This window comes from Sphaeroforma arctica, assembly GCF_001186125.1.
Source record: "Sphaeroforma arctica JP610 unplaced genomic scaffold supercont1.1083, whole genome shotgun sequence".
Classification (NCBI taxonomy): Eukaryota; class Ichthyosporea; order Ichthyophonida; genus Sphaeroforma; species Sphaeroforma arctica.
The window spans coordinates 3467-20638 of record NW_014039475.1 but is presented as its reverse complement, the minus strand read 5'-3'; the positions used below and the strand labels follow the sequence as shown (position 1 = coordinate 20638).

Genomic DNA, 17172 nt, shown 5'->3' with positions numbered 1-17172 from the left:
AATATCTATATAGTTACCAACATAAAATCCATCAATTGTACATATATTACGTATATAGCTTGCACATCTATTTAGTTATCAACATAATATCCCCATCAATTGTACATATATTGTACGCATATCGCTTGCACATCTATTTAGTACCCAACATAACATCCATCAATTGTACATGTATTGTACGTATATCGCTTGCACATTTATTAAGTTACCAACATAACATCCCCATCAATTGTACATATATTGTACGTATATCGCTTGCACATCTATTAAGTTACCAACATAACATCCCCATCACTTGTACATACACATATAGTTTATGTTCTAGTGCTTGCACAGCTATTTATTCGTTGGCCAAATTCACCTTCCTCACAGGATATCTCAAGGTACAGCGTTCGCTATCCAGTTATTTCTGAACAGAGAATAACACTACTGAATGTGGCGTGCCGTATATCTCGATGGATTAAATTAGACGCTGAGACTTGAGAATGATATACATGAGGTATCAATCGCCGACAAATTAGGATAACGCAATATACAGCGAACACTTAATAACAATACAACATTTATACCACATTAGCATTAAAATGATCTGACGGAAGTAGGAAGCATTGATGAGGGCTGTCTTTTGGGTGAAGTAACTATTGTTAGTCAGTTGGTGCTTATTGTCTGAGCAGCTTGGAAAAATCGTTACCATGTCTGTGTAAGAACTTTCCACGCTTACCAGGCAATAGTGTATAATGTTATGATGTGTGCAATAAATATATATAGATATACATATATATACTGGAGGGCAACTGTTGGGTATATTGAATATACCTCATACACTCAGAAATTGCTTACCAATATGGATAAATTTAGTCAATTTATTAAGTGATTCAACGAGCAAAACCTGAATGACGTAGTGATATGATCTTAAAAGATTGTGACTTCACAACACGGGCTTGTCTGCTTGCGCAAAATGTGTAAAGTAAGCTTTTGATCGACGACCGTGTAGTAATATGCGCTGTTTGCCTATGAAGATGTTGCGTATGCTCTTCTACCTACGAAGCTTCTTTATTACCTGCACATGCTGGCAAACACCTCCACTAGAAACTGGAGGGTAGATCAATGTATGTGTACTCAACACGTAGCTATGTGGGACATTCCCGAGCTTAGATAGTATCTGTCTCACTTTCAAACGCAGTAGAGAAAATAACATCGTCCGTTACGTCTCCAGACTCATCTACGGCGTCAGTTCTCGAAATTCTGTCGCTCTCGGATTCCGATAGCATGTCGGTCGTCACATCATCTGTTCCGCTGACCATATCACTTACACCAGAGTCAGCATCTGCGTTACACGTTATGTCGCATCCCATGCCGTGAACTAAATTATTCGTGTCAGTTTCATACAACTTACACTCCGCGATGGTGCCATTTTCATAGTCCCATTCGCAACTTAATTGATCGAGGGGTTTACCCGAACACGCATCGTCAAACTCTGTCATACAACTCATCCAGCATTGCACGCCAGGGACTCCATCGTCGTCCACACAAGCATCCACCCCATCTCTGGCAAAGCGACTGAAGGTGGCGTCTCTGCGCGAGCGCTCATTCATGAAGATATCGCGAAACACGGCAGGGTTCTCTTGCTTACCAATGCTGGCAACAGCTACAGATGTCATGGGCGCAACTCGCATGCGTGCGTACACCGTACGGTCAGGAACATCTCTGGGCAGAGTCGGAACGGCATGCGCAGTAGCAGCGAAGCGATCACCGTTCAGTGCATCACTCAAGAGCCACTGAGACATAGCACCTCCCATCATAAGGATAACTGAGTCCTCTTTGAGGCCAGAAAGATCAACTGTTTCTCCGCGATCATTCTTGACCAGCAAACCAGAATACTCACTGGGCGTGAGTAGTAGATAGAGACCATTGTCTGTGTGGAACGGTACCATAAGCTCATCGCTATTCAAAACTTTGCCCGTAGCATCTTGACTGTAAACATGCACGTGTGATTTGTGAGGTCCGTCTCTCAGATGAGTCACACTTTTATCTGCATTCATCCACTGCAGTGCCTCTTGACTGTCTAGTACCTGCTCAAGACCATCCACAAAAGCCTGGTGGATCTCCTCGAACGTCTGTTCTATTATAGACAAGTCTACACAATCGACTCCTCGATCAGCCCCAGAACGCATAGACACGTCATCGTATGCAAGAGTGGTGCGCTTAGATCCGTCATCCATGGCGCGTTCAAGTGTATTGCCGTCGCTTGAACTCGCAAAACATGCGGGCGCATCGCGTCGTAGCCCACGCACAGCTTGCTGATATTCATCTGAAAGACCATTTATGATAGCTACATTGAGTCTGTTTGCATGTTGTGGCAATTGTTTCAGTTCAGGAATTGTCAAGGTCGGTATAAGTGAACTTTCATCGGCTGCGTTCAGATGCACTGCAGCAAAAGCGGCATGCACTAAAGCGAATGTGGTTGCGAATACTGCCCTCATACTAAGTTTCTAAAAGATGCACTTGTGTGTGGAGAACAATGTGTATTGACTTAATTTATATCTGACCGCAACAGCCCTCGATTCTTCTCCGTGCGCCCACTTTGTCACTTTGAATAAATACTTTTTATAAAAATACTCTTTCACAGCAAGAGAAAGTATTTTTTATTACTTGGTATATATATGTATGGAGGTCTCGATTCCCCTCGAGGCTTGACGGAATGTTTTTGCCCTTCGAGTCTTCGAGTATTGGAACTCGAGTCCAGAAACTTTAGACTTCGAAACAGAAGGCCAGGACCCAAGTCGCACCCCTCGCCACTTTGAGGTTCACGACGTACTGAACCAGGACCCAAGTCCCAAGTCCCAAAGAGAATCCCAAATATCCCAAACCACAAAGTCCTAATCCCTAAACCCTAAATTTCGAACTTGGAACCAACAGGGCCCTATCTATAACTCTGCGTTAGATCCTACTCTCTCTCTGGAGGATACCAAGTACATAGTATGAGTATGGACCAACTTTACCAAATTATTGCTTATATTTGTGAACAAACATTTACATACATAACACAGACCTAGTAGAGTCATTCAGTGACAGAATCCGAGCACAGATATTTTGCCAGAGATATTTTTTAAAAAGAGCTAAATATGGACAGCCAAATAGTTAAAAAAAGAGGCTTATCTTTAAAAAAAATAAAAAACTAATAAGCTATGCCTCCAAACTCCGAAGGACCAAAAGTCTATATACTCTAGGGCAAAGTTTTTATCTAGGAATTGTGTTTCATAGTTGCCACATACTATTCACCGCTTCTCTATTGGATGAGAGAATTAAAAGAGTGACGAATAGAAAGCAAAAACAAATTCTTAGCAATCATACGTGTTTGAATAGTCTTCAATTGGTTCGAAGCAGCTGCAATATATCAATACTTTACCAATAAACTTCGAGTATTGCGCAACTTTGTGTAACCGGTGCGGCTCTGCTTCACAACTTCTTAAAATTTAGAGCCTACGATCATAATTTCAAAATAAATAAATAGAGAGAGTAACAACGTCACTTGCTTGTCCAAACTCCACGAGAGTCCACACTCCACAGTCCACACTCCACAGTCCACAGTCCACAGTCCACAGTTCCACACAGAATCCACAGTTCCAGACTTCCAGGGAACTTACACACTCTGGTTTCTCGAGTCTCACTCTCTCGACAACAAACTCACTCATACACTCAGTCACAGACTCGGCTGACTCGCAGCTCACAACTTCACAAGTAGTCCACACTCCAGTCACCGCAGTGCACACAGCTCCACACCAAGCCCAGTCCTCACACGGCCACAACCCTTGCATATAGAGAGTTGACAATTTGAGATAAGTTATGAGAGAGAGAGTGTGTGTGTGTGTGAGAACGAGATTGTCAGTGGGAGCTCTACTATTAGTATAGATATAGTACTACTAATAGAGGAGGCCGTAGCCTGTAACTCAGTGAGTTTTGATGCCAGTGAGTGCTGACTGCTGACTGCTGAGCCCAGGCTTCAAATCAATACATACGTAATTACGTACGGGCTTGTGCCTTGTACTTGAAAACGTAGCACGATTGATTACGTATTCACAAGCATAGACTGGCAAGAACCCAAGATTATGTTTAACGTATTTAGGAGACCATAGTACATTTTACAATAAAGAATTTGATAAGAATTTGACTGAAAGCGTGTTCACGTCCTAAGACCCTAAAGTATTGAAACTTGGCTGACTGGGGTAAAAATAAGTAACGACTATGTAGTATCTAACGGGTGACAGTAACTAGCCACTGTGAGACTGAGAATCTGAGAGTCCGTAGCTCTGTGGGCGTGTGCCATGTGCCCGTCCGTAAGAATCCGTGACAACGGTGAGTGATGATTGGTGAAAAGGGGAATAAAAACTCTGGATTATGGATTAGAAAATCTCCTACTGCTGAGGCCTGAGAGTCCGAGACCTCCTGTCACTGAGTGCTGTCACTGCTGAACGCTCAGTGCTGACAGTGCTGCCGCTCCTGAGTGACTGAGTCTACCTCCTCCCGCCAAGTCCCTACTACTAGAGAGGCCTATTTACGACCCCAGGCGGGTCCCAGAGATCCAGAATTCCAGACTCCTCTCTCTCTACTCTAGAGAGAGTAGAGAGAGAGACAGAGTCCCAGCATCCCAGCCCCAGGTGCCAGGCGGTTTTGATCCCTTTTTATTTTATTTTTGATATTTGTACTGTTTTTATTAAAAAACAACAACAAAAGAAAACAAAAATAACAAGGTCAAATAAGGTAAAACCACCTGTGGACCGGGACTCCCGGGAGTCATTGTGTTGCGCAACAATTTACTCCCAAAAGTTTTTTTTACACAGACTCTCACTTTACAGTTATATACAGTCACTTACAGACTTACAGTGGTCTTACACTGTCGTCTGTCAGTCTGACTTTGGTAACAGTGACACATTGACAATTTGACACTGTCACAGCCACTCACAGGTCAGTGAGGTCACACATATTTTCGTATTTGTATCGAAGGTCTTGTATCTTTTTATATTTTTGAAAATAAATGCCAATCAAAAATCTGATATTAAAAATTTGGGGGGCTTCTGTTTTTTTACTTTTTATTTTGGGTTTTTTAGAAGAAAAGAAACCAAACAACGATAAACAAAAAAGGACGAATTTTTTTAAATATTATCCTATGTAGTACATACGTACGCAGCAGTCAGTATTCACTTCTGGTGGGTACTACTCGGAAGTCAGTAAATAGTAATACTGTAGGAGTGGGTCCGAGTGACTGTGACTGTGTATTTAGGAGCGTCAGTGGGTCACTGTGTCAGTGTAGGACTGGTCTGTAGCCTGTAGGTCGTACAGACGTACAATCGTACACTCGTAGAGGTTTAAAAATAAAATCTACTGAAAATATGTAGTAAGTACTAAAAATATTTCTCGTTTACTCTTTAGATGAAGAGTCTAAACTCGAAAGAATCTAAACTTAACATTCCCTTTTGTAAGATGGCCGCCCATTGGACACACTTGCGCAACAACGCGAGTAAAATATGCAATCAATTTTAGTATGGGGTGTAATATTTCAATTCTAGCAACTGTGCTTGATTTAAAAAAAAACATCTGATTGTATCAGTGTATCTGACTATCCGGACCGGTGTATGGTGATCCCAGATACATCCATACAAATTGGGGGATATTTTTTTAAACTTCTTCTCTATCAACAACCTCAAATAAAAATCCGCATGGTCTATAGCTCAGAGTAGAATCCCAGAAACACTTGGTTAAAAAAATCACCAGGGCCTGTCCCAGTGTTCTGCTAGCTTTATAGGAGTCGACTTTTCTGAACTTCTGAAGTCGGACAATTCAGTATTCTTTATAAAAAAACATTGAAGGTTATTTGTCCTTGACAAGGTTTATTATTAGTGTTTTACGTACCCTTATTTTTTTTACTAAACTTGGTTTTAGAGGTCAAAACAGGACAGAATATCAAATACGACATAATATTGCTCACTTTGGATTAGGCCCATTAGGGTCTCGCAAAATTTACGATGTCGTCGGAAGAAACCTGATTTCTGCTCGCGACCCTATTCCAGGAGGGCCGGGTACTTTCACTTCATTATACTTGTGCACTATATGTACCCACTATGTACCCACTATGTACCAAGTACTTACTACTCTCAATCAGTGAAATAAATATAACTTGATTGAATTGATGGTTTAGTACACTGCAGTTTATTGGACTATTGGCAAACTAAACTAGATAAAGCTCAACCTTGAGTGACCTAGTATTGTAAGAATAAACCAAATGAATCAAGGTCTGTCCTAAGTATAGGAGAGACTCAAACAATGGCTCATAAATTATAATTTTTATATGAGCAAAACCAAATGTCCATATATGGACTAATAAAGCAACGGACAGATTTAACCACCCTGTCCCGTCTATCTAGATATTGGACCATCCGTCCAAACATACGGACAGGAGTACCATCTTGTGTACGTTGTCCCGAGTGAGGCCTAGGACTTCCCAACCGATCCAATCGGGACAAGTGTCGTATCCCGTACTACACCTCGACTTCGAGTCGCACTGGCACATCGCCGGAAATAGGTCCAGATACAAGAAAAATGTACCACAAAAGGGCCGCTTCGCATCTCGTCACAAAAAAAGTTTTTATACGACGTAAAATGTCTCCTTGATAAAAAAACCGTCCCCACTGTTGTTGTCAAGGTCGAAATAAACGTATTTATAAATAAAAAAATCATATTGGACTGTAGAGTGTAGAGTGTAGACGTACTCTCTCTGTGGAGTGTTTTCTTTTATATTTACTCCACATATAAATACACCGTATTTTAAATTAAAAAATAGCTCGTCAGCAAATATATACAATATATTTAGTTGTGTACATTTTCCAATGATTTTGAACTCGTGAGACAAGGATAGTTGTTGCAATATATAAAAGCAAATCAATATCGTGCATATGTAAGGATTAAGTATCACAGATACAAACACAGTCAACAATCAATAGAAGATATGCGCGCATTTCAAAAGTATGCTCGCTGCTGGCTTGCTGCAACAATTATATGCGCGTGTATTGCTACGCTTGTTAGCGGTGAAGACCCAACCCTTGCCATAAAAAAACCAACAAAAGGGCACTCGCCAGGTTATGATCGTTTACGTAAAGATGTAGTACATACATTTGAAGTCACACAGAATAGCGAGTACATGCATGATGAATCCCACCATCATCAGCACAGACGAAGTGATGATACTATTGCATGCCCCGTTTGTAATTCACCGGTAAATACTAATAGCTCATATGTCAGTGTCAAGAAGGGACATCAAAAGGTCTATGTCTGCACGCTTGAACACGCGATTACGTTTGCTGCGGCTCCGATGACATACTGCAACGGCACGTTGCCAGAAACAAGGTGAGTTTCATTTGTTTTGTTAGAATTACCTGCGCTAGGTAGTCGAGTTCCTTTTAGACATCTAATTAAAGCTACTTACATCAAATGACTGCTACATTAAAAACTATGTTTGCTTTCTGTCAGCGATAAGCACGGCGCCAACGCTGAATGTTCTCATTTTTGTGACAGAAGTGTAGATGCAAGTTGTTTTAGACTGCACAGCGCAATCCATATCTAATTGCTTCTATATTAGGTACTGGCAAAGTTGAATACGTTATTCATATTATTGATTAATATATTATAGTGTTGGATAAATGACCGTGTAATTCTGCTATGCGAGTCCGCTTGTACTGTGACATAAGAAGCAAAAACGACCGTAGTTAAGTGTGATACACACTAATGTGAATGAAGCATTCTGTCGAGAAATCGAGTTTAAATGACCTGACCTGCGCGAATACCTATTGTAGTATTATACCGGCGGGGTTGGACTACGTCAAGCATTACAACATACTATACGTATTCAATGGCAATCACAATTGGGTTAGGGGTGGTTCCTTCTAATTGTACGTACGTACTCTAAGAATTTTGCAAACTATCACTTGAGCGTACTTGTTAGTATTTTCGAGTGTATCCTCTACCTGCGGGCTTATGATATTAAATTTCTTTGTCACAGTTCGTCAGCGATCACGTACGTTGAGCCATCGGTACAGTGTATGTTCTGTGGGATGCAGGGCATTGAGGAGCACACACTGTACTGTAATGGAAATCAAAATCTACACGCTTGCAGTATGAGCGAGCATTTCACGAGGATATATTCGGAGTCTGATCTGATGTCTTCATTCAGTGGTATTGTAGAAGGTATCGAGACGCCTATGGAATTGTCTACAAACTCTTCCAATGCCACAGCCGATTCTGATAGTAGCACACTGACTCTTGTATCAACAGCCAGCAACTATGATAAATTTTGTTATGGTACGGGAACGGTCATGCTGAACGGATTCACATTCAAGTAAGTATATATTATGCGGTATGATGCCTATGATGCCCGCGAATGTGTATTGCTGTATCATTATAAGGCCGTCCACCGTCAGATATGATGGCAACTACTATGTCTAAAATTGAAGTGGTTGTATCGTTATATTAGACTTGTTGCTGATAATATTGTAGGCTTATGACGTATAGCTCAAAAGCGCAAACTAATACTTCATTTACTACTTAACAGCATGGACAATTGCATAACTTTTCTCTTCGATGGTCTCGTACTGGATACGGAGTTGAAGTTTACGGCCGCAACAATTGGTTCTTTCATCCTCGCAGTCGTCGTACAAGTGCTAAATCGCTTACGATCAGCAATTGAGAAGGGACAGGCGGCCAGACAGTTCGCCGGTATGTATTTGGTTTCTCTTGACAATTGCCAGATGTGTATTTTAATTCAAATGATAGTTACCAGATGGATGGATTGTACGAATATTAGCACGGTGATGCTCTTCTATTGAGTATTTATTGTCTACTTCCCGTCCCCGTATCTGATTCGAACCTGTTATGTTTAATCATCAAACCTATCCTATATTGATTGATCCTAATACAATGCCACGATAATTCAACCTTGACAGAGAACCGGGATCCTACCTGTTCCGAAATGGCCCTAAACAGTAGTCTCGTGCTCATCTCAGTCACAATCGGCTACTGGATGATGTTACTAACAATGACGTACTCGTCATGGATTTTTATGGCCATTGTGCTGGGATTAGCCTTCGGTCATTTTCTAGCCACATACATGTACGTGAAGAGGCACCGCACATTAGGGCAATTAATACAGCGAAACAGAAATCGCGGGGACAAGCCGTCTGATCATTCAAATTCGGAGGATTTCACGTCCTCTAAAACCACGGATAGACAAATGTGTACCGAATCTCATGAGCTTCAAAAGCCAGCTCATGCGGCTACGACACCGGGTTCGACGGATAAGAAACCAGTTCCTGTGGACAGCATTGATGCTTTAAGTTGCGGCAGTGAACGTGAAGATGCCATAGTTCAAGAAGAAGCTGCAATCCCTCCGAAGCGACTTCCCGATACCCCATGCTGTCCCTATTAAGTTTTAGGCCAGAGCTACGGATCATTTTAAGACTATACAGTGTCGTCATATTGTACCAACATACGGACTGTACCCTGAATGTGCGAGCAGCAGCCGCCTGCTGATTTCAAATGAAATCAAGAAACACGACTAGCACATTTCAGCATCAGATAGTCCCGGATCATCTTTCATCATTGTTAGCCTCAGGAGATACTGGTGTTTATATCTCTTTAATTATTACTATCTTACATCTCACATCAAGAATTGTATTTTTCTTGGGGATACGCTAAATAATTGACAATCGGATGTATTTGACTGCATGAAGTGTACACAGCCTCTAAAGCGTCCGGGCAAGCACATACGAGCACCATAAGCAATAGTCTTTGTGAGACGTCATCACACTACAGTGTGAAAGGTCCGGTACAAGAGCACTTGTCCCAAAAACCAAATATAATGGAGCAAAGTACCACTACTTTGTACTTGTAACGAATCCTCCTCGAAAGAGATGATGCACAACAATAAATTACCAGTTGTATACCAATTATCTGTGATCGCTAGGTTTGTGCATATATCAAGCGAATTAAAGCATTAACCCGCCTTGAGAGTGTGCAGGCAAGCTCTGTGTTCCAAATTACTACCAGCAATATCGAGGGAATATTAGTTGCCAATTTGGCATGGGTACTACTGTTCAGTTAGTATTTACATCAGCAATAAACTGTAGAGGTTTTTGGTTTATATAACCATAGGTGAAGAAAATTGTCTCTGTCTGAGGGTTCAATTTTATAATTTGGTGGCAAGTATCCTATTAGCTAGGTCGAATATCATATTCTCTGTACGGGCCCTTGTAGGAATATGCTGTGCGGTTTTCGGGATACATTCGAAGCTGTGACAACCAAAAACTGCTGACATTTGCAGTTACAACAAGCACAAAACTCTGACATCAGCAGGTACGACAACTAGAAAACTCTAAACATTCTAAAATGATAAACGATTTCTAATGCCCTTCTTTATCGGTTTATGGTCATCCAATATCTATATATTCGACAGTATATGATAGATAGTTGAACAGAGTGGAACTGGTTCACTGAAATTGAGATCGCGTGGAGATGAAGGTGTATAGCCCAAGTCTTTCTCGTTACATTCACTTGCATGTAGCTCATACGTACCATAAAACCGCAAATACCGCCAACTCTCTAAGGGCTCTTGGCAATCGAAACCGGATGCACTACTATACACTCTCAAGGCTTTACAGGCTTTATCTATCATTTGCAGATGCTGTACGCACACTGAGATCCTGGTGAGCATAATACTTATTTAATTGGAAACGTTCCCCGAATCCCCGTTGTTTTTATTTATGTGCGTGCACGACTGCACGGGAATAAACTGAATTTCGATTTTTTATATAAAAACATATTCATCCCAACTCTCGTCAGATGACGAATACCAATTTTAAATATTTTTAAATTTGATTTATTTTAAAAACAACAACAACAAAACAAAACAAAACAAAACAAAAAAAGCAATATATTCCCTCTAAATTATTGTCTAATTTAGATTTTAGATGGCTATGTTAGAATGGCGTGAACGATTCCTGTTTGTACCAGGACTTCCAGAAGTCCAGAACTGGGTCAAAGTAGCCACTCGTAGGCGTTATACAAGTCCATAATAGAGATATCTTGGAAGGTGTTTTGTAAACGGCTCTGATTCTAAAAATACACACGTGTTGGTTCAAGTTGTAAGTGGATCCAGTTGTTGGTCGATGGTGGACATGACTGCCAGTTTAGCATAGAATTCGTGCGGAGCAATTGTGGCTGCGTTTTTAGTTAAACGATGTGTATGACCTAATTTAAAGTGCCAAACTTAAGCCAGACTGGTATAAATATATATTTATATGTCGAATTTCTGTTCGACTATGTATCGTATATTAATCGGAAGTCGTGTCCTTTACAAACAGTAGGCACGAGATCGTCAGGAACGACACATCTTGATACTGTTTTGTTGGCCATCACATATCACTCTAAATACCGATATAATCCGTGAATACTTCTCAGCATGCTAAGGTGTAATATGTCATTGAGCCCATGGCTAATGTGCCGCATTGTGTATAAAGCATGTCGTTCTACAGATACTACAGCGCATACGGCCTTAGGAAAAGCCACTCCTTCATTCTAATCAAATGGCAAGTCAACAATCTGAGGCCTTAAAATTGTATCTATATCTTGGCTTCATTCGTTATGTGCATCGAAATTCAGACGAGAAAGTATTTGTCATCTATGTGTGAGGCAAAAACTGGAAGTTCATTGATTTATACGTTTCGCCATACCACGGTGACTAAATTAATACAAACATATACTTAACTCGTTCAAGTGAAACAAGGGGTTACATTGCACTGAGTACATTCGTGTTGCTGGTCACTGCCCACAGAGTACCCTTCTTAGACCGTTGAGTCCTAGTGCTTATGACTCTAAACTTGGGTTGACGGGGTACTGAATCTCGGGTCTGAGATATCCCTGACCTGCTTTTACTAGCTAGAACCGGTTTGGGGCGATTTCTCAGTAACACGAAGCATAGCAATATGCTTGTATGGGGAGCGTGTTGCATTCGAGTCTGGACGAACCGTAACCTCACGAAGACACACTCACCTTTGTGTTGAAGATGTAAGTGATTGCACTGGTGTCGCTATGGGGTAATCTACCACAGCGCTGACTAATTAGATGCAATGATAGAAAGGGCTTCCACCAATAGCCAATTGCAGGACGTATTCTAACGCTCTCTGCAAGACTAAAATTAAAATGAATATAGAAACTATATCCGCTAATTGAAACACGCGTGTGTCGAAGAGCAGCACGTCCTCTCCTCTGCTTCGATGTTCTAGCTCTTTTGTGAATCACGGCCAAGATTCATAACCATAGTGATAGCAGCTATCTAACTCCTTGACCAGCCACACCAAATCCAGATGAATTAATATAGCTCCTCCTGAAACATACCATGTCTACACTACACAGTCTAGTGCTCATTCATACCCACGAGGTTCGAGCTTTCAGATGAGTCATACGCAGGATGTGGGTGTAGAGACATCCATCTCACGCCTCTCCGAACCGCTTTCACAAGCGAATCGACGTGTTGACATCCTACAGAACCATAGCAGCCAGCCTAACCTATACACAGCACACAGCACACGCCTAAGCCACGGGGTTAGGGTTTATAGTAGGAACGACTCCTGGTGTACCAAGAACACCACACGCCCGCCTTCCCACCTGTGCGATAGCGCTACTTGTCGCACTTCGTCGACCATGCTCATTGGCCCACACACCACCAGCCCCACTATGCTCGTAGTCAGAGACCCTATACCGTTGTTGATCTCGTCCGCAGCGATTTTCTGGAGTTCGGCCCTGATCTGTAATTATGGACAGGTGCAGGACAATTGAGTAGGTAGGTAGGACAATTGAGTAGGTAGGTAGGACAATTGAGTAGGTAGGTGAGAGCAGCACTAAGAGAAGGGATGCCATGGCAGTTTAAGTAATACTTTTCAGGCCTAAGCCCAGCACAGCCACACCACAACGATAGCACACATACTACGCGGTTCTTGCTACTCAAGTGTGAGTGAAGTGCACAGCACACAAAAAAAACTTAAAAAACTAAGAAGCGTCTACTACCTTATAAAGCAAACATCTACCATATAAGGCAGCACCGGAGAGACATCGCCTACTACAATGCCAATAGCTGTAAACAAATAAGTTCTTGGATTGGATTATATCCAGAAAGCTATCGAGTTTCTGGATTCACTCATATCGGTAGAACTATGTATTTTCTTTTACAAACAGCCAGACAGCTAACCAGTCTTCATTCAGCAACATTCATAGCATCAAAGAACAAGCTGCAGCGACATACCGAGGGCCGTTCACTGTGTATATTGAATCCCGCTTCAGACAAGCCATCCTCATTGTTGCTCTGGTCGGAGTGTTCGTGATCACCTGTCACGTATAGGTTGACCGACAGCTTCCTGGAATACAGTTCCGCATCGCGAGTGACTGTCTGTTGGGGTTAGGGCGTGTAGTATGCTAGTTCAATCTTCAGTTATATGAGAAGTAGTATATATATGAGCAGTGTGTTACAAGTCTATGGCCAGTGCGAGATAAATCCGAAGCAACGGCAAAGTGTCAAGTGAGACGTATGCTGTAGAAGTGCGGTACACCTATTAATTTTTTCTAGGGTTTAGAGATTAAAAGCCCTAGGGATTTTAAGTAGCGAAGCGTCCAATACTGTCAGAATACTACTGATGCAAGGACCCGCAAGGCCCAATGAAAAAGCCGAAATAAAGACAGGTGTTAATGACGCCACAACAGCCAAAATAAGGACACAGACAGACTCTACAGCCCACCCAATAAACAGCAGACTAAACGACGAAGAAATATTGTGGACACGAAGATAGATTCATCCGTCGCCAATATGTTGATTGTGAATGTGGAGCGATTGGGCCAGAAGAGAGATACATACCATACAACTGAATATATAAATATATATATATATATATATATATACATGAGCACACATACAGACATACAGGTAACAACGTAAACTCCGATCAATACAGTAGGTATCTGTATACTGTATACTATATACTATATATATATATCAAGTCAATGTATTTTACCCATACTTTCTCCTCACGGGAGGCAGATGCTCGTGAATCTTGCACCATTTCTTTCAGATCGTCCTGGAACCAGTCCAAACATTCCCTCTCGCGCACAACCCACAGTAGATCCACAGCCTTTGGAAGTACCGAACATCAAGCAAGATTGAGTTGGACCAGAATCCCTATATATCATAATCTTAATCATGAAATCCCAATACAGTACTAGATAAGCAGTTTGGTCGACAGCTATTCGATATGGAACAGAAAGAAAACGATGTGCACATGTACTTTTCTAACTACCATGCACACACACACACACATATATATATATATATATATATTTATGTATATATATATATATAGATGTAAATATACATATATACATATATACATATATACATATACATATATACATACATACATACATATGTAACTCGCAACAAAATTCGAGGAACTATACTTTCACAAGGCCTGTTGTGTAGGCAAGGGTCGTACCATACCTGTATGTTCCGCACACTACATTCTGAAGCGCCCACGCAAGCCGCCGCACCCAATACCGAACTTCGGCCACTATCATTGTCGTGCTGCGGTAAGAAGTCAAAGCCATCACCTTCGGCTTCCTCGTCGCTCTCACTATCTGGGTCGTCCAGTTGGGCCTTAACCGGTCCTTCTGCGGACAAACTGGTGCGTTCTGGGCTTTGTGCGATACCCGTGTGTGGGGCAAATATCTCTCCAGCACGTTTGCAATAGACAAAATGACGCACAAATGTGATCAGCGGAGTAATCCCCACGCCCCCGCCAATGAGAACCAGCCGATTACATCTGGTGTTTAAAGTAGGAGAAGTGAAGATGCTTAATATATATATATGTATCTATATCTATGCATCTATGCATCTATATATCTATATATCTATATACATATACATATACATATATACACACTCACACACACGCACATATATATATATACATATACATATATATACAAGTAAATAAATAAATAAATAATATATATATATATATATATAATCTACTATATGAGCCGGACTTCTGATGCGAGTGAGGGTACGCGCTGCGCAAAGACTGAGCATATCATCGCGAATCAAGTATGGGCCCATTCTTGATTATTTTTACTTGAGTCATTTACATACCTTTTCAACGGTATACCGAGGTGTCCGTACGGTCCATCAACATACACTGTATACGATGAATAAGAAAATAGAGTGAGCTAGGATGAATATATATATATATGTATATATACATATACATACATACATACACACACACACACACACACACACATACATATATGTTATATATATAATATATATATGTATATATAATTATATAAAGGTTCAGTTTGAGGAACTGAATCTGGCAAGAGACTGATCACTCTATAAGGCGTTCGTTCACTCGTGCGTAGCATATCATGATATACATATAAGTAGCATATCATGATATACATATAAGTAAGCCGCATGTATTGCATTCTAATACTACATCTGGTAAACTTACAACAGCCCAGACATCCTTCCCTATACCATACGTTCACTCGTGCACAGCATATCACGCTACTCATAAGTAGACCACACGCATCGCATCTGATTACTGCACCTGGCGAGCCCTGTAGCAGCCGAGTCATCCCACTGGACCAGCATGACTCATCGTGTTGTTTGACAGCCCCTTCCTCCTGCACCTCGAACCTGTTGCGCGGAGTTCGGGTCAAGGACATTCGCGCACAGAACTCTATGGACCCAGTTGTTTGCCCGATCTTCGTACCGGAACTGCAAGCAACCGAATACATGCGAGTTATACATACACAGCAACATAGCAAAACGGTAAGTAAGCCGGTAGTGCTTGAGACATTCGCGCACAGAACTCTATGCGGTTGTCTGCCCGATCTTCGTACCGTAACTGCAAGCAACCGAATACATGCGAGTTATACATACACAGCAACATAGCAAAACGTTAAGTAAGCCGGTAGTGCTTGAGACATTCGCGCACAGAACTCTATGCGGTTGTCTGCCCGATCTTTGTCCCGGAACTGCGAGCAAACCGAATACATGCGAGTAATACATACATAGCAACATAGCAAAACATTTAGTATGCCGGTAGTGCTTGAGCACTAAACCTAGCCCGCGCGATGCTGAAGCTCAACGGTATACGTATTCTTGTACGTAAGACCGACCCACACTTCATTCTACCCATCAGCTAACCGCACACAGCCACAACGGCAGACGTATCAGCAGGCAACGTGACCCACTACGATAGAGCGCACCCCAAAAGACCCACAACCAAGCACACACACCATACCCATAGTCCAGTTTTCCAGGGCCCGAGGTCAGGGACAACGGGTGCCATTGCACCCGACTGACGGTGGGGAGGTGCACATAGGCGTACTCGCCGGGGCCGTGGTGTGGTAAGGAGTCGGCAACGATGAATACGCGCACAGCATCACTACCGGGCGTAGCACGCACTTCAGTGATGTGACACAACACACGACTACGCAGCCAGCGACGGATACGGTCAGCTAGGTATAGGAACAGACCCACTGCGATGTAATTGAAGCACTCGTCCTACGAGTGGGAGAGGGGGCAAGAGAAGGAGAGGCTGAAGGGAAGGGGTGTGGCATGCCGACAAAGTGTGGTGTATGACAGTCTTTACTGGTGATCGGTAATGGCTGGCGCGGTTATATCGCAGTATGTGGGTTGGTGCGATGGGTTTGGAGGTGTAGGGTTTCACCTTGCTCTAAACAATGCTGTAAACCTGGTTAGTCCCGTGTGTGGGGCAATCAAACTTCAACAGGACAAGACAAACTAGGCAGTTTTCAGTATCAGCCCAAGCTTTACACCCGAGGTAGCCTCTGCAGGTTTACTGTTATTGGGGGTGTGAAGACACACGCGCGCGTAGTCATGTACACACCTTATGATATACTATACCCACGTAGAAGGCTGTGGCAAAGACAATATGGCTGACGTAGAAGACCTCGTAGAGCCTCCGCCTGGTGGAATGAAGCAAGAGGGTTATGGGTTACAACTATATATATATATATATAGTAGGCGACGTAAGGATCGCGACGGGA

The 17172-nt window shown here is 42.0% G+C and overlaps 4 protein-coding genes across 5 annotated transcripts; 1 reads left to right on the top strand and 3 right to left on the bottom strand.

The window, feature by feature from the left end:
- Window positions 1–834: 834 nt before the first annotated feature.
- Window positions 835–2980, bottom strand: SARC_09925 (hypothetical protein). Its single transcript, XM_014296046.1, has one exon. It carries the CDS (start codon window positions 2481–2483, stop codon window positions 1152–1154), a length of 1332 nt encoding a protein of 443 aa, XP_014151521.1. The 5' UTR covers window positions 2484–2980; the 3' UTR covers window positions 835–1151.
- Window positions 2981–3448: 468 nt separating this feature from the next.
- Window positions 3449–3837, bottom strand: SARC_09924 (hypothetical protein; the record flags this gene model as incomplete). The annotated part of the gene is made up of 1 exon (XM_014296045.1): window positions 3449–3837. A coding segment is annotated over one exon (340 nt), but the record flags the coding sequence as incomplete, so codon positions are not given.
- Window positions 3838–6969: 3132 nt separating this feature from the next.
- SARC_09923 (hypothetical protein) lies at window positions 6970–10810 on the top strand. The gene is made up of 4 exons (XM_014296044.1): window positions 6970–7401; window positions 8054–8389; window positions 8603–8766; window positions 8994–10810. The coding sequence occupies exons 1-4, from the start codon at window positions 7004–7006 to the stop codon at window positions 9473–9475; spliced, it is 1380 nt and encodes a 459-aa protein (XP_014151519.1). The 5' UTR covers window positions 6970–7003; the 3' UTR covers window positions 9476–10810.
- A 408-nt stretch (window positions 10811–11218) lies between these two features.
- SARC_09922 lies at window positions 11219–17091 on the bottom strand (the record flags this gene model as incomplete). 2 transcript variants are annotated; one of them, XM_014296042.1, is made up of 8 exons in its annotated part: window positions 11219–12851; window positions 13346–13489; window positions 14115–14286; window positions 14591–14912; window positions 15242–15287; window positions 15705–15874; window positions 16404–16666; window positions 17013–17091. In XM_014296042.1, coding segments are annotated over 6 exons (1045 nt in total), but the record flags the coding sequence as incomplete, so codon positions are not given. The 2 variants fall into 2 exon arrangements, with proteins under 2 accessions (XP_014151517.1, XP_014151518.1); XM_014296043.1 differs by having other exon boundaries at window positions 14115–14225.
- Window positions 17092–17172: the final 81 nt, after the last annotated feature.

What these genes read in the sequence shown, in the direction of transcription:
- SARC_09925 (XM_014296046.1), bottom strand. Translation starts at nt 2,483, where the DNA reads ATGAGGGCAGTATTCGCAACCACATTCGCTTTAGTGCATGCCGCTTTT.
- SARC_09923 (XM_014296044.1), top strand. Translation starts at nt 7,004, where the DNA reads ATGCGCGCATTTCAAAAGTATGCTCGCTGCTGGCTTGCTGCAACAATT. An exon ending in GGCACGTTGCCAGAAACAAG is followed by an intron (nt 7,402 to 8,053) that starts GTGAGTTTCATT and finishes TCTTTGTCACAG; the next exon opens with TTCGTCAGCGATCACGTACG. An exon ending in GGCGGCCAGACAGTTCGCCG is followed by an intron (nt 8,767 to 8,993) that starts GTATGTATTTGG and finishes CAACCTTGACAG; the next exon opens with AGAACCGGGATCCTACCTGT.